This window comes from Tribolium madens, unplaced genomic scaffold (genome assembly GCF_015345945.1).
Source record: "Tribolium madens isolate multiple individuals breed KSU strain unplaced genomic scaffold, Tmad_KSU_1.1 Scaffold_3;HRSCAF=73;Tcas5.2_LG2, whole genome shotgun sequence".
Classification (NCBI taxonomy): Eukaryota; Metazoa; Arthropoda; class Insecta; order Coleoptera; family Tenebrionidae; genus Tribolium; species Tribolium madens.
Window position 1 is genome coordinate 11702130 of NW_025401006.1, and position 25506 is coordinate 11727635.

The window sequence follows — 25506 nt, forward strand, 5'->3', positions numbered from 1 at the left end:
TACCAATTTTTTCACCAAAATTTTGACTTGGTAATTTCCATTAAAAAAAAAAAACAGATTTTACCTACAATTTATTTGGTGACAAATCTACTGTTTTGACAACATAGTTATTATTCCGACAAACTTGACCTTGGCTACCCACATTAATTTGAAACGACTGTTGTATTTATTGTTATCTTAAACAAGTTTGAGCTTATTAGACATGCGTATAGTCCTACTAATTAACAATTCGTGTAAAAAATGGACACTTGACTAGTTAGTGTCTTTTAACACGAATGATTGTTTACACGCAATGCAGAATTATCATTCCTGTGATGCGTTTGTTTACAAACAGTGTGCACATCCATTTAATTTTAGATACAAACACGTATGTGTCCGAGTTATTTTGAAAAAAATGTGTTACACATTTTATTTTAAATGAAACTTAATATTTTTAAATATTTTTTTTGTGTTGCGCTCTTTATTGTTGTTATGTCAATTGTTGTTGCGGTAGTATAAAAATTAAGCCTACGGTAACTATAATTAAGTTTAAATAATTTTACTTTTAATTGTGCATTGGTTAAATAGAGCGCAAATAAGAAGAGAATTTCTGAAGCGTGTTTCTTTTGAGAAATCGTTCCTTTGGCTCTATCTCACAAATCAGAGTGGTGTAATTCAAATAAATTGTTTAATCAAAAAATACGTTACGTTAAGGAAAGAAATGTAATATCGTGCAATTTGCTTTCCTTTTGTGTGGAAAAAAACATTAAATCCTAATGTTTCGCAAACACATTTCTATCTTTTCCTTGCTATTGTCACAGAATTCCACTTCTAAAACCAGGCTGGCGCTTAGAAATAACAGCAAACTTTATAACAACATACCGTAATTGTAATCCAGCATTTCGTGCATCAACAATTCGGTTGCATTTTTGCAAGTTTATTCAACCGCATTCACGATCGTCCTTATTAAAACAATCACCGGCATCACAAACAACCACTTTCACTAGATTTTTCCTATTTGATAAAATGTCTCGCTTCGGTTCATTCGGATCGATCATATTTTATTTCGTCCAAATCGTTGCTACTTTTGCCACCACAACACGACTCTTATTCCACCACGAACACTTCTGATCTAGTATTGTGGTGAGACGCTTCAAAAACCCACGTCAAGGTGGGGAACGGGATTTCAAGTGAGTGTACAATACCTTCTGGAGGCTTTCGGAAGTTGTTCTGCGTAAAAAGCGAGGGTGTTTGGTAAAATTAGAACGTGAAATTACAAATATCGAAAAAACTAGGAATTTTTCATTTTATTTGTAAAAAGGCGGATTCTTCATCGGTTTTATGAACTTGGAAAACTTTCCAAACTGAATAAACATATCCTATTGGAATCAATTGGATTTTCTTTTAATCTTTTCATGTCGCTACTCGGTTTGGGCAAATAGTGGGTCATCCTCTTTTTCTGCAGAGCTTTGTGTTATTTTAATCTTCTCGCTCACGCAAGCTGCATTTTTGGACTTTTTTTGCAATTTGTCAAAATAGAAATCGTCCTTCTGCCAAAACAAACGCAATGAGCACTAATGTTTTTTTACATAGAAACTCACAAAATCCGAGGAATTAGCTATGAGAAAAATTGCGAAACTAATGGTTTTTTTTTCTTGTTTTTGAGAATTCAAACCGTTTTTTTTTTAAACTTACTGACAGTGATAAATATCGTTAAAATGTGATCAAAAATTGCAAAATTAAGTGAAAAATTTGTTAGTTTCTTAAAAATAAACGCTCTGAAATTCTAGAAAGTTTGTTAAAGCAAAGTAGAATTTTAATAGTATGTCTAAAATAGCTTAATTTTGATTATTTCGACAAATTTTTAGCACTTTTAGCACAGTTTTTTGTTTATCATTTTTTTCTTCTTTCCCCCTCTCTTTTTTTTTATATATTTAGAGAAAAATTTGCCAAAACAAACCTTGAATGCAACAAAAAATTAACAGAATTAGAAAACATAAAAAAATTAAAAAGTAAAATTAGGTAAAGACAAACTTAGGAAATAATATAATAAATGATGCACTTTGAAAAGCTAAACTATTAAAAAAGTGCAACAATAAAAGAATTAAACTTCAGAATAAAAAAATCATTTTTTTCATTGATTGATAAAATAAAATTAACTAAAAAATTGTTTTTATGAGGTAATTTTTTACAAAATAAAATTAGTCCCTAGCTAGAAATATTTAAGAAAAAAATAGACAAAAAACATAAATAAAAAAGCATTTTCTTTGTCTTTTTTTCTTTTTTCTTTTTTTATTACCTATTTAGCTAAATTTGAAAGAAATTTGCCTAAACAACAAAGTCAATTTCAAAAGTAGGTCTGCAAATGCGCTATTTTTGTTTCTTTTTAAAAATTCAAAACGTTTTTTACATAGAAACTCACAAAATTTGAAAAATCAGGTAAAACAAGACAGAAAATTGCGAAATTTAAACCAGTTTTTTAAAGAAATTTACTGAAATTGAAAAATATCGTTAAAATAAGATTGAAAATTGCAAAATTAACCGAAAAAATTGTTATAGTTTCAATAAGTTTTGGAGTGTTTATAAACGATAAACGCTTCAAAATTCTATAAAGTGTGTCAAAGCAAAGTAAAAAATTCTAAAAGCATGACTAAAATAGCTTAATTTTGATTATTTCAAAAAAAAATCTCTCCTCTTAACTATTTAAGTAAATTTGAGAAAAATTTTCCAAAACAACGCAGACAATTTCAAAATTAGATCGGAAATGCAAAATTATTTCTGAAATGCATTATTTAAAAAAATGTAGCATGTAAAAAAACGCAAATTTATTTTTAAACAGTTTTCTTCCTGCACATGCAAAGTGCAAATTATGCTACTTTTCGTTATTGACTCTAAATTGCCAAAAAATTACGAGATAAATTTGAGGTAAGGAAATTTTCGCTGATGCACAGTTAATGAAAAACCCAACAGTAATTGTTACGAATTGAAAATTTTATGAGCAACTAAAATTTTATATTCTTTTTGGGAGATCTACTAAATTGTAAATTATATATCTTCATCCTGTGAACGCCAGGGGATATTTAATACATGTAATATAAGACATCATTAAAAAGCAGTTACTTCTTTAATAATGAAGTAAAATAACCTTCTAACTACACACGTTACACTATATTTTTTTAATTAAGCCGATGTTTTAATGACGGCTCACGCAACAAGATTAAGGGATGTTGCAGGAGAAATGATTTTTTCAAAATGATAAACTCATTATTCAACATTATTTTGCTAAACGAGACCAAATTATAGTTTTAAAAAGTCTCCTGAAATATCTAAACTTTCATGAATTCACTTTTGCATACCTGAGCAAAACCAAATCCAAACTTCAGCAGAAAGGGAAACACGAACGTACCTGAAAAAAGAAAAAAATCATACAATATCAGCTGTAGTTTTCAGCAAGATCATGAAATATTTATAACAAAGATTTATAGCGCCGTAAATTTAATCTTTAAATCTAACAATTAAGCCATCCACCTGTGTGGCAATTAAAGCTCTCCTCTATTATGACAACTCCCAGATTGAAAAATTCAATATCCTGAATGAATAATGAGCTTTTCGCTTAATTACCTAAGCTCGAAAGCACTTTGGCGAAAATCCGGAGTCTGCCACGTTTGGAGTCCTTAATTCCCATTAATGTGTCTCCAACCGTGTACGAAGACAAAACATTTCGTCACGAAATCAAATTTCAAATCGATTTGACCTCAACCGTTGTCGTTTTGTGTCCCACACGTTTGAAGAACAATGCGGGGGCGTGATATGCAATTTGCAAATACCAAGACAAGGATGAATGCATCGACAAAATGCATACATTTTATTATGCAAATCATCTGTCGAGATTATCGATTTCTCACCACCGCTCCTGTCAGATTCACTAAATTCCTCGATTAATTCCAAGTCTGAAAAAGTGGCATGCGACTAATTGAATATTTATGAAAAACACCAAGATTCTGTAATTCCACTTGAAATTTTGTTAAAAAGTTTGAGCCACAATGAATTATGACGACTCGTTTTTTATTTCGTCTAATTTTATCTAATACAGAAGTTTTGATTAATGGACCACATAAACACAAAAGTTATCCAATTAACTAGATAACTCCACCGAGCTATTTGAGTTAAACACTACCCTGTCAAAAAAGGATACCTACGTTGTTTGTTTAGGTTGTAACTCCTCTTTTACAACCACAAAATGCTCCTGTTTTGTTTTAATTTCAACACAAAATTATTTTCTAATAATTACCACATGAACAATTATCAACCCTAATTATAATACAAAAATGAAATAAACCCCATTCGATAGAAAAAAACCCTATAGCTTGACAGGGTTTTTGAAGGGCAAAATCAACCCCCTATCTCCCGCAGGAATCAAGGTATTAATAAGGGTTGAAATTTCAACATTACTATTTGAGACAGTTGCTGTTGTCCGAACAAGCTGAAATTTTGCATTCACACATAATTTCCGTGACAATAAAATAATATTTACTTTAATTAATACATTATAAACAATTAACAATTGTTATAAATAATTATTAATATCTCGGCTCCTAATTGTAATACAAAAATGGAACCAGCTCCGTTCGATAGAGCAGAAAAAACCCTACAAGCTGTTAGGGGTTTTAGGGAAAAAACAAATCCCCTAACTCCCACAAGAATAATTGAAAATTTAACATTACTATTTGAGACAGATTCAATTCCATTCAATAGATAGTGTGAAATTTAAAGCATTTCACAAAACAAAGAAAGACTAAAAAGTGAAAAATAGAAATACATAAAAAAGATAAGTTTTTATCAAAAAAAATATTTTTATTTTGTACTCAATGTTAAAGAGTGATTTTATCAACTAATTTTAGTAGATACAGTAGTCTTTTATCGTCTAGTGAAATAAAGTAGTCTTTTATCATCTTGTGAAATAAAGTAATTTTTATCTACTGTTTAGATTCAAGAAAATCTGGTAAGTGAGTACAAAATAAAACGAAATATTATACACGACGATAAAGATTGTTTATCTATTCGTGAAAAAAGTCCACTCGTGACTTCGTCACTCGGAAACTTAACTTTTTCACTCGTAGATAAACAATTTCTTTATCGTCCTGTATAATAAATAACTATTAGTAAAATTTTTTGAAAACACATTTGTGAAAAGTGTGAAACAATATAAGAAAATAAATCATCAGATAGAAAATGGAAAAAATTGTTCAAGAACATTTGAAAAAGTCATTATGGGTAAAGAGGGTGGGAAGTCGAGATGAGATCTTATTTTTACAGTGGTGTTTTGTGTGTAAAATTTGTTATTAATGCACTTTGCCACTAAAGTCTAAAAATTGCGAAAGAAATTATAATATTTCTCTTGTGGTAAATACTAAAGTTTACAATCAATCTGAAAACAACAGTAATTTAAGAATTTTTAATTTTTTTTATAAACACATTTTAGAAAAAAAAACGGTGTGAAAAAATGGCTAAACACAATAAAATTACAAAGTATAGTTTGTTATGGTTATTGCAGACATTTAACTTAAATGTAGCATGATTTGGTGCTAAAAAATCAGTGCAAAAATAAAATTTCCTGAGAAAAAAAGTTCTTTATTTTTTATGTTATCTTCTTACTGTAATAATTGTATAAAATTTAGGTAAAGTAACTTTATAAAAAAAATACGAAAAATAGGACTTCGTCACTCGTAAACTTAACCTTTTCACTCGTAGATAAACAATTTCTTTATCCTCTTGTATAATAAATAACTATTATTTTGTACTCAATGTTAAAGAGTGATTTTATCAACTAATTTTAGTAGATACAGTAGTCTTTTATCGTCTATTGAAATCAAGTAATTTTTATCTACTGTTCATATTTTATCAACTAATTTCAGTAGATAAAGTAATTTTTATCGTCTTGTGAAATAAAGTAATTTTTATCTACTGTTTAGATTCAAGAAATTCTATCAGAGAAAAACATTTTTGTTTCAGGTTAAATTGAAGTCTTTAAGACTTCTGAACTGGCCAATTTTATAGTTAGATGCGTTTCAAAAAGCTCATCAAACTTATTCATGTTAAAGAAGAAAATTAAGCTCTATATCGTCGCCTTTCCACGTTTATTAAAACCAAATAAAACGAGCAATTTTAGTCAAAGTCCTGACACCGCACCATTTGCATTATTTATAGCAGGCGACTTATCCCGATCCTGAAAACTTCTCAAAAAGCTCTTGTTCTCTTTCAGGGATTAGCTTGTTCGAGCAACAAAAGACGATAAGTCTAAATCGTCGTCGAAGCCATCCAAAGGAATCTCGTTCGTTTGCAAGAAACGAAACTGATAAAAAATATTGGGAAATCGTCACGCACCATTCTGTGACACTTTGACACGAATCCCGGTTTTTTAATGCATTTTTATGTAGCGCGTGACAGTAATGTTAATTTTACATAAATTAGTGTATAAACAAATTTAGTTTGTGAACTGTAATGTAGCCAAACATTGTTTAACATCTGCGACTCGTTCTAAAATCAAATATTTGTGTTTTGCACGGAGAAGCTTTGTGTGAACTTCATCGTACCTGTGCAATGTTTGGGGAATTATTCCCCACATGTAGGCAAACAGCGCCTGAAACTTTAACTATAAAAATGTTAAGTAAAAAGCACACCTGTCTGCGCTTTTAAAATTATTATCACGGTAAATAGTAGATAAGGTGTCTAGTTTTAAAGCAAATGGGGCCTCATAATAAAGCTTTTATGTGTGGTGTAGGTCTGTTTCTATTACTATTTGGCCCACGTACTCCGGATAATATACTTTATTTATCCTGATACTCTTCGCCAGGATATCGTAAATAAATTTCATTTTTGCCGGAGCAAACAATGGCGCTATGATGAAGTCACGACCGGTAAGAAAGCTCGTGATGGATCCGGTGGTGTCGTCGCCAATTCATGAAATTAATTTTCTCAAATGCCCTTTTTGTGATATTCCTGGGCAAAAATTGGGAATTTGTCGCGACACAACACTGCAGGAAAGGGTAAAGCTGAAGGATCAAGTGAGATACAACGAGTGACAGTGTGTATTTAATTACTCGCTTAATATATGGACGGGCCTCAAAGAGCGGTCATAATTAAATGTTACAAACGAGACACGTGGACCAAAAATGTCAATTAAAGCCACTGAAAAAATATTTGCTTTCAATATGTTTGGAGGCAAACAAAAAAGGAGCAATTTCAATTTTGGGGTTGTTGGTATTTTCGAATCAAATTTTCTATAAAACGAAATATTTGTAAACAATACAAGCGAGAGATGTCAGAAAGACAGATTTATGTCCTATACAGCAATGAATCAGAAAAACAGAGTCATCAGAGTTCGGTATTCTAATGAATACTGATTCATAGAAATTTCTCTTTACAGTTCTATTTCAATAGTCAATGTTGTCAAATCCTGTCGGATTTGATTAAGAGTTTCATTTTTATTTAGTAGTGTTAATCGAGACTTTTCAAAACATTGTGCTACAAAAAACAGTTGGGGAGACTAATAAAGTGTCAGATGTGCTGGATTAAAAATTTCCAGACTTGCAAAAAAACATCTAAAAATTTGTCACTCGTGACTTTTTCAAAACATCGTGTTGCAAAAGACAGTCGGGGAGACTAAGGAAGTGTCTAGAAATACCGGTTTAAACAATATGTAGATTTGCAAAAAAAAAAAAAAAAACGTTTCAAAATTTCTCAAATAAAAATGCTCAAATTTAAAAAATGTAAATTGCGACTTTTCAAAATATCGTGTTACAAAAGACAGTTGAGGAGACTAAGAAAATGTCAAGAAATACCGGCTTAAAAAATTTCTAAACTTGCAACGAAACATTTAAAAATTTCTTGAAGAAATGCTTAAATTAAAAGAAATGTCAATCGAGACTTGACAATGGCTTTATATGTGGTATAACCTGACTGACAATTTTAGAATTTATCTAAATGTACCTAATAGTATATTTTGAGCTATATTCCACTTTATAATTTTAAAGTGAAACCCACATTTTTTTCTTCATAATCTGGAAGGCATTAGTTTTCTTGGTACACTTGTGCACTCTTACTAGAGATTATTGTTTAAAAAAACCTATCAAAGTTAAGAAAAAATATAAAATTTGTTGCATGGTGTTAAATAAGACAAGGCCATTAATGTAATGTCAAAAAGCAGCAAAAGAAAGAAAATATTGCTAATATTTTCCCAAATCTTAATAAGAAAATTTAGAATTAGTACTAATGTAGTGTGATTAATTTATTTTATAATTTTACGGCGCCGGTCGTTTTTTAAAAATCACCCTGTATTTGAAATTCGCATTAAAATTGTAATTAGAAAAGCCAGAAACAGCAATTAAATTTAGCACTTTTCAAGACGATGCAGAAACTTAAGTGTGGTTTGTAATGAGATTTTCCACTAACGTTTTATTTCTCGCAATTACTGTGTGGTTATTATCTTTTAAAAAGTTATGATCTAATAGTTAAAAAGGCTTTAAAACTTATAAAACGTCTAGAATCTAGATTCTCAAAGTCTAGAGCTTTAAAACGAGGGGCCGTTAACTTGAAAACAATGTGTACAGCTAATTCCAATTCCAAAAAATTCCACCAAAATTCCAGTAATTTCAATAATCCATCGTAATTCCATTTTTTTAGATTAATTCCTATAATTCCAAATTAATTCCTGTAGTTCCAACTTAATTTCCATAATTCCAAAATAATTCCAGATTAAATAGTTCTAAGAAATTCAACATAATTTTGAAAAGAAATTATACAAATAAGTGTCCTTGAAGATCAACGCTCCAAGTCACTCTGATAATTCCAAAAAAAGAATTCCAGTAATCCTACAAATAATTCCAGCAGTTCCAAAAAGAATCTCAACAATTTCAGAAAAATTCCAGTAATTCACAAGTAATTCCAGTAATTCCAAACAATCCAAAGGTAGTTCCAATAATTCCAAATACTTCCAAGCAATTTCCGATTAAATTCCAAAAAATTGTACAACTATTTCCAAAGTGAACGGTCCCTCGCTTTAAAACAACAAGTAAAACCAAAATTTTTTTACAATTTCATTAGTTCTATTAAAAAGGAGGTCAATTCTGTGTTCTTAAATCATTAAAACGGTCACTCTTTGATCTGTGTAGAAACAGAATTCATACTTTTAATTACGTTTACATGCCAATGAATAGCAAAAAAAAAATTCTGTTATTTCGCCATGTAAATCACATTTTGGACAGGGCTTAATTTATATAAAAAAAAATCTGCTCGTTGTTGCTGTGTAACGAGATTTGCAAATTTAATTTATTTCTTTCCCGCATTCTGCTTATTTGTCTTTCCGTCTGCGACAGTGTTGGCAACTTACAGTTGTAAAAGTAGCAGTGAATTATACCGTTTGTGGTTTGTTCTCTTGTGTTTACAGACTTCTAACTCCCTTTTCAACGGGGTGGAATTTTTACCACTATTTAATCCATCACAATGCGTGTAACCACACCATTAAAAAATAAATAAACTCCAAGTCGCAACTAAAAAACTCCTTGGATCAGCTTTACAACAACACTCAAGCGTACCCTCGATTTCGCTCATATATGAAATATTCATAAACAGATTCGCGTAATATAGGAAAATTCATTTAACAGGTGCAGATGTCTCGGTCCTTTATTGCACCGCAGGATTCCTCGAGTCCTTACTTTGCATTTTACGACCATCTTCCATTATTAAATTAATTTTTACCAAAGTATGGATATTGCCTGTTTGGGTCCCAGCAAAGCTGTTATAAAATTTCCACCCACTTTGATGTTGCCTCTCGAGGTTCTTCGACGAGGAAAAGTGGATTGCAAAATAATTGACAGACATTATGCATAATTTTTTACAATTTCAGATTACACAAAGGGACAAAAAAAAAGTCATGTCGTGACAACTTGACAAATTTTATATCATTTTGTTCGTCTCAGTAAGACAAATCAAATGCACTAAAAAAATTCAAAAAGTCCACACACTAAATTAAATGAATTTAAAATACTTTAACTTTAAAAAATCATTACTCAATAACTATTAGGCCGATTTCCTTCAAATAAGACCATTCCAAAGGGATGGACTTGCCCTTTAGAATGCTATGTAATTTGAAATTGAATATTGGCAAACTTTTCTTCAAACAGTGTTTGAAGAAGTTCGAAGTAAATCAAAGTAATCTAAGAAAAACCCTACGAGTAATTTTTTTTCGTCATTACCATCGTGTAGAGCATCTTTTTATTAGTTGTAATCCAAATTTTCAAAAAAATATACCGAGTAGTTTTCAAGGTATGATTTTTTGAAGTTATGGTTTGCTWATCAAACATTGCTCRATATAGGAGAAATGCATGTTAATCTTACTTAAAATTGCATTTTTATAAAAGTATTTGGTTTAAGACTCTTCTTTTGCTTAAAAATGGTCACTTGCACCTTCTTTGTTCTAATTAGAATAAACAAAAACTGTTTCTTTACTTAAAACAAACAAAGAGTACCTGCGTACTAATTAAAGCAAATAAAGAGTTTTTTTGTTCTAAAAATGATCACTGATTATAGAGCAAAAAGGATCTAGAAGTTTAAAGCAGTAGCTTTAAATATAAGAACAATCTTTTTCAAATTAAATGACTTTCCATTTAGATTCCAACTTGTTCACTTTGTTCTGGCTTTCTGAACTTTTTTAAAAATGTTCTCAGCAAATGCTTTCTCATCACTTTCTACTGATGTTGAATGTAATAAGTCAGTTGCTTCGTGTGCAACTGTTATCACAACAACTACTACCTACAAGCTAACTGAAGCTAATCGTAGAATGTACCAACAAAATAAATCAGGTGACTTATTGCATTTAACATCACTCGAAACTGATGAGAAAGCATTTGCTCAGAACATTTAAAAAAAAAGTTCAGACAGCTAGAACAAAGTGAACAAGGCGAAATCTGAATGGAAAGTGAGTTGATTTGAAAAAGATTTGCCCTTATATTTAAGGCTCGTGCCTTAAACTTCTAGATCCTCTTTGCCCAATGATCAGTGGTTATTTTTACAACAAAAAAACTCTTTATTTGCTTTAATTAGTAGGCAGGTTTTAAGTAAAGAAACAGTTTTTGTTTATTCTAATTAGAACAAAGAAGGTGCAAGTGACCATTTTTAAGCAAAAGAAGAGTCTTAAACCAAATACTTTTATAAAAATGCAATTTTAAGTAAGATTAACATGCATTTCTCCTATATYGAGCAATGTTTGATWAGCAAACCATAACTTCAAAAAATCATACCTTGAAAACTACTCGGTATATTTTTTTGAAAATTTGGATTACAACTAATAAAAAGATGCTCTACACGATGGTAGTGATGAAAAAAAAATTACTCGTAGGGTTTTTCTTAGATTATTTCGATTTACTTGTCTTGAAGGAAATTGGCCTAATAGTTATTGAGTAATGATTTTTTAAAGTTAAAGTATTTTAAATTCATTTAAATTAGAAAAAAAATTATTTTGTTCAAAGTGTGTGGACTTTTTAATTTTTTTTAGTGCATTTGATTTGTCTCACTGAGGCGAACAAAATGATATAAAATTTGTCAAGTTATCACGACATGACTTTTTTTTGTCGCCTTGTTCTACACATCAATAAAAGCTTCTGTTATTTCATTTAATGTGGAGTAGTTATAAAATAATTTCATATGGAGGGCTTTATTTATGCCGTTTTTGCAATTGGCAGTTCTTTCAGTGAAATATAACTCCCGGTTGCTGAATATGGCATGACAGTTAACGTCGAAAACCTCGAACCGCATGAGTTGTATAACTGGCGTTTTTCTTGCAGACGCGAGTTATCATCAGTGTACCAGAAAGTGAATTCACGAGACAGGAGAACAGACGTGATTCATGCGTCCTGCAAATGCTTTTTGCTTCTAGCTACCGGGTTTCTGTGTCTTCGGACATGGAACAGGTGTTGAATACAAGGACGTCACGCTTAACGACTCTCATTCAATTTTATTTTGCCTTTGAATAGCGACTAATAATGAACTTGAAGCCAAATGGGAAACTCATCCCAGTTGTTAAATAATTCCTTCTGAGTGACGAAACATCAATAAAATAAACTGTCATGAATTTAACGCTTGAAGTAAATCTGTCGCTTTCATTCAGAACAAAAATAGTCCTGAGATTAATTTATAAGAGGGAAGTTTGAGCAAGTTTGCTAAGTTAACTAATATTGCATTTAATTAATTGGGATTTGATCCTTCAAAGCTTTTGTATCGCGAAAACCTAAACCGGTTTGAGGGTAATTCACAAACTTCTTTTATTAAAATTGTAATCCCGACTCAACTTTGAAAAAATTATCTTCACATAAAACCTCAACGAGACTTTCAAACACTCTATTAGCTACTAATTAAATTTGTTTAATTTTTGAGTCTACTCTACAAATATTTCGCTATTCACTAATATAGTTCATTATTTTGTTACAAAAGCAACAGAATTTCTGCTATTCTGCTGTTTATATCCATAATTATACTTCATTTTCATTAAACCGACAGATAATGGAAACAGGTTGTGTGTATACAAATTTTTCATTAAAACAGAATGAAACAATACGAATTTCTATTCAAACTAAAATACGAAACTGGAAACTTTGTGAGCACAGAATTTCGAATCTAAACTCATTCAATCTCTTGTTGTTTGTTCAAAATTGTGAACCAAAAATTATTTCAAGACCAAAAAATGATCAATTTCCATAGAACTTCTACAAAATACGAGTATGTGTCAAAATCGGAAAATACCTTCCCTGTTTACAACTAACTAATCAAGCAAGGTCATTATTATCATTAGTTCATTACTAATCTAAGAATAAATGTGACTGCTATAATTATAAATAATAGCCTTAATTCAAATTAGCTGCTATATGTTTTAACTTACTAGAAAGTAATATAAACCAAAATTGCCCTTATTTTAGTCACATGAAACAAAATATGAATTGAAAAAGAAATTTTGGAAATTGTGTAGTAACGTTAATGTTAAATTAAACAAATCATAAAGAATTTTTTCTCAAAGTGATAAGTTAGTAGTGGAAAATGCTGATGATTTACAATGTACCTCTCCAGGAATTGCTGAAGCAGGGAAAAAAAACATTGGCAAAAGTAGAATCGCTTAAGCGCAAAAATAGAATTTTTACTCCAAAAAAAAAATTTTTCCTTCTGATAAAAAATTTGCGGATAAAAAAATTAAAAACACCTATGTAAAAAATGTCGTCAAGCTTTTTTTTACAAATACATAAATTTTTAATTTTTTTTGCTCACTGGCAGAATTCAGTAGTTCTAGTCCTTCTCTAGAATTCCAGTCTTTGTTAATAGTCATAAGTAGTAGCCATAAAAGTGTTTATATTAATCTACACGGTGATCAAAAAATTACGGATAAGCTCGTTGGGTTCTTATGGTAAATTTTCTAAAAAATTACAAACAAATAATTAAAAAATTTTGTAAACCGAAGTTTAGAAACTATTAAGCTTCAAAGTTGACAAATAAAATTTATAATTCTATGTTAATTTGTTACCTTTCTTAAAACATAGAGAATTATTTCATTGTTTACAGCAGTAAAAATTTATTTGTGTAGGACTTGGACAACTAATTTATAATTTTGAAAAAGTTAGGTGTAATGACAACATTGGATAAGAATTATTTTAATATCAATTATTTTTCTTTTCTTTCTTGAGAAACAGAAATAACCTTAATTGTTTGCTGCTTTCATTATTTATAATTCATCATAACTCAAAAAATAAGTCAGATTTTTTTAAAGATTTTTTACGGACTCCCCAAAGCTTTTTCAAGAATGCATCAAAGAGGTTATTGGTCATTTTTTGATCACCGTGTATAAGACTTTTTTATGTGGGAAACAAACTGTCCTATTTTAAAAATTATTACATCAATTTTGGTTGTTGAGAGCCAAAAAAAATTCTAATTTTGTCAACTTTGTATGATTCAGGAAATGAATATTAAATAGGCTTGCGTATGCAGTGACAAGCATGTCAATTATCGCCGAATTACTCTAATAAACTTGTTATCTTTATTAGAGAAACGCCGCAGTTGACACTAATTGATAAGAAGATATGGATACACATACAAATTTGGAGAACAAATTGAGTTAATTCGTTGCTCCCTCCCACAAAGCCGAATCTTGCAAATGGCAAAAATGTTGTCTATAGTCCTTGAAACGTGCGTGGGTGTTGAACTGAGACCACAGCTTCGTTATTCGTGGAATAAAAAAACGTTGTAAAAATATGACACCGATCAAGCAAAGGCGAAACAAGGAGACAAGAGTGGCATCTGACTGGACCCTCGAGTCGCAACAAAAGGGTTTTTCTCAACACGTTTTCTCAATTTATACGTCGGTGTCGTAAGTCGATGGATATCGGAAGAAGAGTGCGACGTGAAAACTCACTCTCATTCACCTCAAAATCTCCAAGCTTCCTTTATTATCTGCCTGATCAAAATTTGCAAAGTTGCACTTCACGAAAGCTGTTCTCGATTATCTCCATAAGGGCAAAGGCTATCTTAATTCCGCTATCCAAAGCTAAAAACTTTTTCGAAATAGGCCTGAAGGTTCATAATGTTGTGTCGAAAGTGAAAAGTTACGATCCTGAATAGGGAGCCGAAGTTACGCCCTAACAAATCTCTTGTCCTGGAAATTATTCCAGGCTGCACACGGAATTTAATTACGTATTGTCATAATAATGGGATTGGATGATTGAATGCAAGTGCTAGTAAGCAGGTTAGCAAAATCGACTCTGATTGGACAAAAAAGTTGTAGGATCGTTTAGGAAGATAAATTAATTTAAAGCAGCTAATACTCCGGCATTGATGTTTATCCGGAGAATTATTTAGACGGCTTCTATTTATAGATAGGCTGACTTGGCACTTTCTAAAGTGAACTAAAAACGATCACAAAATATTATTTTTCATAAATCCATATACAATTAATTATCTGAAATTGTAATGGCAAAACAAATTAATTTCATTTCAATACGCACAACAATGAATTCGGTAATTATCATCTCTGAACAAATTATACAATAATATAATAATAATTAAAATATTACAGGTTGCTAAAAAGTGTGGATACAGTTGAATATTAATTACGCAAATTCCTCCTAAAATTGTAATTCAATATTGCCAGGAAAACAATCGAAAAATTTTTGAACACGTTTTGTAAGATTTAAAATAAAAAAAAATGGGTGATTCTTTCCTATTCTATAATTATGCAAAATTGTGTTTATTTACAATATCGTTTTGTGCATTTAAAATAATACTGTAGATGTGCCAATTTTTTTATTTTCTGAGTAATTATTCTTATTTTAGATTTTTTTTGGGATTTTTGATAGGCTTATTTGATAATTTAATGATTTCAGTGAAAAGACCACAAACAAAAAGCTAATTTTTTATTAAATAGGCTTACGACTTGGCTTCGTAAAAAAATTAAGTTTTAACTTCCAAAATAACGATGTTGGGAGCTTTTTATACAAAAAAAAAGGATATTTCTTCACAAATACTCTGCAAAATTGTCAAAAAATTTAAAATACAAATTGGACAATATTTGGGATCCATATTACAGTTAGTGTACGAGTATATGAAAAAAGAATATTAATAAAAAATACAATAAAAGTTTTCTTTTGGTCAAGACTTACAAATTATATTTTCATGGAAAATTTAAAATCCGATTTTTTATTTTCATAATAGCACAAGTTTTATACTGTCCTCTTGAAATTACTATTTTATTTATCTACAGTTTTAGTTCATATCAAAGTAATTAAAAGTAAAAAACATACATATCAAACAAAATATTTAAAATTAGAAAAGTTATCAGAAACTAATTAAATGAAAGCTGCACTCTTTTAAATTTTTTAATTTTCTTTTTTTGTTATTTTTAGTTAATTAGTTAAAGGTTTCAGTGCATCTCAAATTGAAATTGGGGAGTAAACAGTTTTTATTAAAAAAATGTTAATTTTTGACAATGAAATCATTTTTGGAGAATTTTCTGAAACCTCTTGCCGATATAATAAACAATCAAATTGAACTTAATAACTGAAAAGTAGCGTAAAATAATGTTTGTAGGTAAACGGTACTTTTCTTTTCAACTTAATAATGCCCCTTTTCCGAATACTAAATTTGACAAAAAACGGAATTCAATCAATATTTCAGACGATTGAATTTCAATACCATGCACCAAATTTCAACATTAATACTTGTGTTGTCGTCAAATTTTTTTCCAACACTAGATTTTGGATCAGAACTATTTCTATGTTCAAAAATTGTTATAAAGAAATTTGTTAAAATAATGTCAATAAAATGTAAAAATAAATGTATTTTATGTACTTTTAAAATACAATGTAATTGACGACGTATTTTATAAAAGAGCGTATATTAGCGGCAACATAAGAGGTATGCTTAAATGCTCCATAAAAACAGTATAAGCTATTATACTTTGTGTTGGAAAGAGTTATTTGTGTTACAAGGGAGGAAAGTCTCTTTTCCTCTCACAGGTGGAGGTTAGTCCCAAAAACTGTCGAGGGTAGGAAAAAACACTTTCATACGATCTAGCAAAAAAAAAAACTCCAAAACTAACAATTTCTCTTGATATCCCAGTTTCGCCATTAAACCTAGCAGCATGTTTTTTCATTTATACGTAACCTCTCCCTGAAAGTTTACATATATATATTTTTATTGTTATTTTGACAGATGAGAGAGGACCTGGAGAAGTAATTTTCCATTTTTATTTCTAAAATTAGAAAGGAAAAACTTACTTTCTGTTAAAAACCATAAAAGTCAAGCAAAATATGAGATGAACTATATTTTTGTATAAAAAAAAATGTTTAAAAGCATAAACAGATATAAGCAAAACAAACGATCAAAATACTACAATTTATCAACCTTTTAATTTTGTTAACTATACATTAGTCAATTATTTGAATTTTATTGTAATAAACTATGGGAAAAAGGCGTGTCAATTGATTAGCCTTCGCGTGATATATGTGAGGCCACATGCTATAATTAATACTAAAAAAAAATAAAGTAAGTCCATCTTTTTGAATATCAAATAGATGGCGAGTCTACCACCAACTATAGAAGCAATTTTTAGGTAAAGCCAATAACAATTACTTAAATTAGCGTTACAATCTTATCTCCTTGTGTCCACACAAATTACCTCATATTCTACAACCTAGACACGTTTATGCAACAAACTTGCAAACGAATCATGTCTGGGATTAATCAATTCAGCTCCGACAATACGAGCGTTTCTAGACAAGCGAACAATGAATCACTTGTAGGTCTTGACACTGACACGATTAACTCATTGTCAAAGTAGCATGCAACCAACATTTAAATTTTGACGAAATGTACACAAACTCGCCTTCTTCTCTCAGTTTCCTTCATCCGCAAATTGCTTCATCAATTTAAATACAGGTCAGAACGAGGCAGTAACAATGTATCCTTAATTGTCAATTGCCACGTTTCCGCCAACTAGTCATTTTAATTAAGCACTTAAATGGAAAGTAATTACGACAACATGGATTACACACAAAAAAGTCTATTATGTTTGTAAACGACGCGATCTAGATAATTAATTTATCGTAGGGAAACGCAAGTGGGTCTCTAACATCATCGAACCAATTAATTACAGGTGTGAGACTTGATGGTTCAGATATGAGCATTAATATGCAAGGAAAGTCGCCCTCTGATTCAACAAAAACATTGTAAAAATTTTGCCTCTTGGTGTAATTTATGTAAAACCGTTGATTAATAGTAGGCTTCTAAAAAATACAAGCATTACACTTTTTGTGTTCTAGAATCTTGATTACGACCCAAAAACATTGTCCCTTTAACTAAATTTCGTAATAACATAAATGCTACAAAACATTCTGTCTGCAAAGCTCGGATAAACTCTTAACAGATCGGCAAAAAACAACATCCCTCTTTTTATTTAGCGTTGCGATATTAAAGCACAACACTCAAAAAGACGTATGTTTTAGAGACAGCCACATTCAAATTATCATGACTTGCATTTCATTTTTATGTAGGGTAATCTATTTTAGATTTTTGCAAAATGAACAGAAAAAGGAAGTATACATCTTTATTGAAAAAATAATTAAAATCTAATAGACAATGATGATTTTTCCACTAGCATATACAATTCGTGACAATGGCTCTAATATATGACAAATACGTGGAATAAATTACATTCCCTTCACGCATTTTCTTCTAATCCGACTTATCCCCAAACTGAACTAGATTCAATAAAATATAACGAAAATAAACCTCATTATTGTTTCTCTCCCATATCCAACTCCGTATTGACTTTAATATTTAATTTTGGAGCTATCGGATTTTTCCGTCTTGGATTCCGAGAGATATGAAGAATTTCATCTTTATTGCCAGTTTTCACCAATACTTTGTTAGAAAAACACCAAATTCTATTGAATTTTATTTTAATCCTCAAACTTCAACCGATTTTTATTTTCTTTTTACACGAGTAGAAGAACGTGCACAGAGTGATAAAAAAGCAGAGAAGATCAAAGATTATAAAGTTCTTAATCATCAAAAGCTTTTAAGAAAGCTGTTATAAAACTCAAACATCGTACGTGCAATAAATTGGTATTAAATATGAGGGTATGACGGTACCGAAGGAAAATAAAATCTGTTCCATTTAGGTTTGCAATAACTGGAAAATTCAGGATATCGTAAAGAAAAACTCGGTGGAAATAAACTAGATTTAGTTTATGGATCAATGCAAACAGAGTAGGGCCACTATTTGTGTTCATTCAAGTAGTATTAATTTCACAAGGTTGCTTATAATATTTTTTCTCTTAGAAGGATTAATACTATTAATAAAGTTGCTGTTTATACGAGTAGAAAAAAGTAAGTAGTACAACTTTGTTCTAGAAATAGTGGATACTGTTACTTAACTTAGATTTTTTATCGTACTCGATATATAATAATGGGTTTTATCTTATTGGTGAAAAAATTAATATATCTACCAGAAAACTTTTTTTTTCATTCTCAAAATTCTTTTATATGGGGCTCTTAAGTCTTGAACAAAATCTGTTTCAGGCCAGATAGTGTGCAGAAAACTGCATTTTATACTCTTTTTCATATTAATGTGCATCAAGTCTAAATGTATCTTTAATTTAAAGGGCGATTTACACAAAAAGTGTCATTAATATCGTTCAAAACAAATTTAATCACATCAATAATGACAAAAATCTTTATGTTCGCTATCCTATGTTAATTACGTTAATTTTAATTATTTTTTTGCTATATGGGGTACACATTTATTTAAAAAAATAATTTTTAAGGAAGATTGAGGTTGATTATTTGAATTTTCGCATGGTTGCCACCTTAAAATGATCCCTTTCAACGACTACTTCGAGGACAGATACGATGCGTCAATGGAGGGTCGCGCTACTGCTCGTGGCGAGCAAATATAAGGTTTTTATTACAATTTTGATGTATTTAGAACGTTTTTACTTAAAACTCCTGAACTTAAAAGATTTTGCCAAAACAATGTAAAAAAAAATGCGAAATTAGAGCAAAACTGTATATTTTTCTTGAATGTAGAAGTATTTTTTAAAAGGAAAAAAAAATGTCAAAACGGAGTGAAAATTGTATAGTTAGACTTGAAAATGCGTTTCAATTGCATCGAGAAATAAACAAAATTTAAACTACCTATTTTATAAAAACAGAATAGAAACTTGCAAAATTGGATTAAAAAGTGTTATTTTTATGAATTGGAGAAATTGCTGAAGCAGTGAAAGAAACAACATTGGTAAATATCAATAATGTCATGGTAAAAATAAAAATGCTTAGGCGCAAAAACAAACTTTTTACTCCATGGCTAAAAGGTAAAACTTGTGACACACATAAAAGTGGTCACTTTTGTGACATTTTATTATGACTGCTTCCGGCGGCAATTTGTTAAAAACATCAATGGCACACGAACCAATACAATAATTACACTTTTTTATAGTTTTGTTTGATTTTTATTTTATAACAAATTTACATGACAATTAATGTCAAATTTCGAAATCAAGGACTAAATTCATTGCGATTTTTACAGAGAAATACGCAAAATTCGAACAATTTTCCCAAAACAGAATAAAAAATTGCTAAATTTGATCAAAAAAGTGTTATTATTTATGAATTTAGAAGTGTTTCTCAGAAACAAATTTACTAAATTCGAACTATTTTACTAAAACAAAATATAAAATTGCTACAATAAAACAAAAAATAGGTCCGCCGATTTTGATAAATTTGGAGTGTTTTTCACCAAAAAACTCTCAAAATTTTAAAGATTTTGCCAACTCGCGGCATAGAATGGTATAGAATGCGTTATGTTCTATTTGACAAGAGTTTTTCACCAAAAAAGGATCAAAATTAGGTAAATTTTCTCAAAACAAAGCAAAAATTAGACCAAACATAAGGTTTTTATGTATAATTTTGATGTATTTAGAACGTTTTTACTGAGAAAGTCCTAAACTTAAAAACATGAAATTCATATACAATTCGACTTCATACCCCTTGGAATATGACATTACTCAATAAATAATGTTGTTGTGGTAATTTTTTCTTATTTGTAAAAAAGTTAATATACCACAAGCCGCCACACGCAATTTGTTAAAAACACCAATGGCACATGAAAAAATGCAATAATTACACTTTTCCCATTTCACTTTTCTACTTTTAAATAATTCACGACCGTTTGTTATTGAATTTTTATCGTTTTGATTGCTTTTTACTTARTTCATGACGAATTTACATGACAATTAAATTAAGAAATCAGCAACTAAATTAAAACAATTCTAATTTTTTATTGACAAAAAAATATCAATTTATGTATAAGAGAAAACGTTGTATTATACACGTAAAGAAAAATTCCTTCCAAATCACTCACAGATGAACAACTTTTCTTTATTTGTATAATAAATTGCTATTTTGAATTAAAGGMTGATTGTAGTAATAATTTTCTTGTAATGAATTTTTAGTATAACATTTAATCGAAATAGTAAATTTCGCTCCAACGACAATTGGTTCCGAATAATCCAAATTGATCGACGAGCGAAATTGATAATAATTGTTAAATCCATTACTAATGCAAACTGTTGGTGTTATATACAGAGCTTGAAACTTGATTGTGTTTCAAAATGATCCAACAAATTTACTTGTGAAACACCCTATATAGCTTATAGTTCTGTTTTGACATGACATGAAAATATAAGCATAAAAGAAAAACGGAAATATTTTGTTCCTTGAAGATAAAAAGACAAGTATGTTCAAAAATGATGACAAAACATGCACGATACGGGTAATCCCCGTGTCGTGTTCAGTTTTTGCGTAATTGGTTGTCATTTTGTGACACAGGAGAGGGATTCCGTGCCAGATTTAACATTTGTAACAATTGTGTGTTTTTTCCAAACCCAATTAAATTCTACATCGTGATTTAATTTTAGATGCATGCATTTCCATTTAATTAGCAGTGTTTGATAACAGATGGCTGCACGTAACATGCGACATTCCCGATAATTCTAGGGGAATGCACCGTTTCTGTGTCTAACGTGGTTGGAGGCAATTTAAACTTTCGATGCAGTATCATTGTGTAAATTATTTATTGCCCGCATTCACATGTCCGGCGTGATTTATTTCCTGCAAGGATTCAGTTTCCGAAGAACCATACACAAATTTTGCATCGATTAATTATCGAAATGTTTATCCTTCRCCTAATCGACRATTCSATATTTCAAATCCAAAGATACAACATCGGAAATAAATCCTGCAATGGCGTGTGCGGAATTGGGAACGGCTTTGCATGTTGCAGTGTTGTTTGACTCGAACTAATGGCAAATTTAATGGCGATGGCTGTGAAGACTTCAAAATAAGTGATTTAATAAAAGTCGGTTGCTGGCGTGACGAAGATTACGAAAAATGCAACTTCTACAACAAGGGTCTTATTTAAAAAATCTACAAAGTGTGCAACTGTTCAATAAATCAAACTTTGAGAATAAAAATTTATTATTTTTCGAAGGTTTGTAGTAAAGTGAAAAACAGGGACTGATATCTCGTTATTTACAAGAAGCGGCGAAATGCTGAAATGAAAAAAGTTAGGCCATACTTTTTATGGCCAAGATTCTGGAGGTATAAACTCGATCTGATATAACTTGGAAAGATCTGTATCAAAATTTTTAACATCGTCCYAAGTGAAAACTCCGGAATTATACACATTTTTGTGAATTCAATCAAAATTGCCGGAATTATTTGGAATTATTTGTTAATTACTGGATTTTTTTTAGAATTGATCGCATTTTGCCAACAATGTAAATACATGTTAAGCGAAAATAAATAAGCTTAAATGTTTTGCAAACATTTCAAGTGCCTGGAGATACAAACAAGGAAATAAATATCAAATATCAGATATTGGTTTACCCTTCTACAGGTCTATTTCTAGCTAGTGGGAGAACTTAAAATTAAAAAGAAAATTCAACAAACAACAAATAAAATTTAATAGCTAGGTTTTCTTTCAAGATAAACCATTTGCTCAATATATGGAAATGAAAACCGCATCCTGAAAAAATCTTGCCCTTGATAATAATTTTCCGGGCCCTCATCTGTCTTAAGAATACAACCACTTTGCATTTTCATCTAATTAAAACTTAATGAACCAAAATACGAGCCCGTCCGTTTTTTTGACGTTTGCACACACTGCTTGCATAAAAGAAGACTTAGAAAAAAAATCAATAAACTGACGTATGTAAAACATAATTAAATTACAGTGGCGACAATACTGTATACAAAGTGGATAATTAGATAAATATGGATTTTGTATTATCGCCCCAGTTTGCTGAAACTACACGATTTCATTTCTGATACTATTAATAACCAATATTTAGTTATCTGCAGTGTTACCAACTGTATTGATCCCGCAACCTTCAATTGTTTCAAATATGGAACAAATGGAAAGTGGCAAACCAATTACAGCAGGGATTTTAACGTGAGTTGACTATTAAAAGTTAAAACATCAATCGGAAATAAAAGTGTTTTCTTCCACCAAAAATCAGTTTTCAATAAARCCGTGTCAATTAACCAACGATATCGACACACTGATTCTCGAAGCATTCAAAAATAGCTCATCTTTTTCTATTTCTATTATTGCCCCTCAATTTATTTCAAGGCAAAGTTTTTTTTTAATAATTATGGGTGATTGCAAATCTAATAATTCTAGTCAAAAAACTACTCATACAGAGTGTCCCAGCGAGTTGAAAAAGTCCATTAGTGACCTTTAAATGATAAAATTTTAAAAAAATATTACACAGTATAATGAAAAAAAAAAGGCGCCCGTGTTAACCCACACGTTATAAGTGATCTTTTATTAAAGACGAATTTGAAGACCAAAATTGGATTTGTGCTTTTATCAGTAAGATATAGACTTTCCTTTATAGAAAAGAGAAATTTATATAATTAACAGTTTTAAAATAATTTCATTGTTAAAGTCTAGATTTTGATACAGTTGACTACACTTAAAGAAATGTGTAAAAASTCTATTGAAATAAACTTTATTGAAGATATTAGGATACCATTTCTTGGCTCCAAAAAAATTTATCAATGTTGCAACATTGCAAATATCATAGGATACAAAAAATGTCAGACCTCTTTTTTTGTGAAAAACTATGAAATTTAAAATTTTGTGGCTGAAAGTGGCAAAAACTAACCGCCAAATAGTTTGGGTACTTGTTACCCTAAATCCCCTGTTTAGGACGCCCGTAAATAAAAATTTCGACATTTTATCTTTGAATTCATTTGGGTGTATAAAGATTATCAGTTGTGCCAAATTTTGTAATTTTATCCACGATGGTTTCTGAAATAATGGAAAAAATCCATTAGGGGATGTGGCGCTCTTATATAAAATTTTTCGATATGTTTATAGGAAATTTTTACTTAAAATTGAATATTCTCCTGGTTAAATTTGTAACAATAAAAATGGAACACRCTGTATATTATTTTTAATTTTACCATTTAAAGGTCACTTTTTCAACTCGCTGGGACACCCTGTATGTATGGAAGATACAGCTTTTTTCAGAAATAATCTTTAAATTTTTTAATTTCTCTTATAAAATTGATTCTTTTATCAAATTGCGTGTGTAATTACGTGTAATACAACAATTACATATGCGCGAAAATTGGCAATATCGTACGAGGTCAAAAACCTGTGCGATTTGTTTTCGCACTGTGTGTTAGAAATCTAACGCACAATTCACACTCGAATATTTTGTATTTCATTTGACGTGTTTTTTTGTATCCATTATAAAAAATAAATCGTTATTCAACGTATTTTTGAATAACATTATAAAAAGTAAATCGTTATGAAAAAAAATATGTTCGTAAGAAAAAAATTATTTTTGGTCGTAGGAAAAATAGTATACAAAAGTTGCAGGAAAGTGTCTAAGTGGCTAACGCTTCATGCGCAACTTTCCTGCTTGTGCGTTATTTATCACTTTCCGTGCTCATTATGTAATATACTATTTCTGCACACTATCCGAATTGGAACATAGATAGTGAATCGTAAAGTGTTGTTTAAGACATAGAAGCCCCCAAGAATTTTGAGTAAAAAGAAATCGTTTTGTGGTAGGTATATTAATTTTTTCACCAGTAAAATAAAAAAATCACCAACTGACCATTATTATATCGAGTAAGATGAAAAAAACGTATGCTAATGACATACCGAAACTAATTCGAAACCAGTGATTCAGAACTAGAATGAACAGTTTACGTTACTGTTCTGGAATTCATTCAAAACTCATTTGATTCGACGAACTGTCCGCTCTTCACGCTAATGTGTGCCAAGTGAGCATCCATCACCAAAAACAAAGACATTAGTGAAAGTTAATTGAAGGTTGTCTGACAGTGACATTGACAACGCGTCAAAGAGGCACGGATATGACGAATTGGAATGCCGGATGGAGGGTACAACCTAACGGAAATAGGTATAAATAGTCATTCATTGTCAACCCATGCCCACTCTGTCAGCTCCAGTATAGTAGCTCCACTCCGGTTTAATTGTTGACCATGAACTTACCGGAAGAGTTATGTTACACACTTTCATATCTCGTTTATTTGACGCCAAGTTAACAATAAGAAACCGCCAACTGGTTCCACGTTTTGAATTTTCAAGTTTCAGCAGTTTGGACTCGTTATAACCATGCYATTAGAGGCAAATGGCGACGTTTTATTACCTTAAAACCACACACTCGCAATAACGATTATTACCAATTGCAATTTAAGGGCTTCTTGCTCTTATCCTAATTTACGACAAGGGTTCAGGGCTGATTTTGCAAGCGTACTCAAATTTTTTTGCATTTATTTAGTTCCTGAGTGAAAAATGCGCTAAATTTATCGAAATAAGAAAAAAATGGCATTTCAGAGCTAATCTTGCGGCAAAATCTTTCAAAGTTTTTAGTTCCTTTTCTTTTTTTTTTT

The 25506-nt window shown here is 30.4% G+C and overlaps 1 protein-coding gene across 2 annotated transcripts in view; it reads right to left on the minus strand.

Moving 5' to 3' along the window:
* The window catches only part of LOC123007889 (tyrosine-protein phosphatase non-receptor type 13-like), a 93924-nt gene that overhangs the window by 36016 nt on the left and 32402 nt on the right, over positions 1-25506 (minus strand). The window contains exon 1 of one of the 2 annotated variants that reach the window (XM_044403386.1): positions 862-1061. The exons of the other annotated variant lie outside the window; for it this stretch is intronic. Coding sequence (XP_044259321.1) covers positions 862-889 — 28 coding nt within the window. The 5' untranslated portion in view covers positions 890-1061. Of the gene's footprint in view, positions 1-861; positions 1062-25506 lie in introns of those variants that run through there. 2 annotated transcript variants of the gene reach the window in all.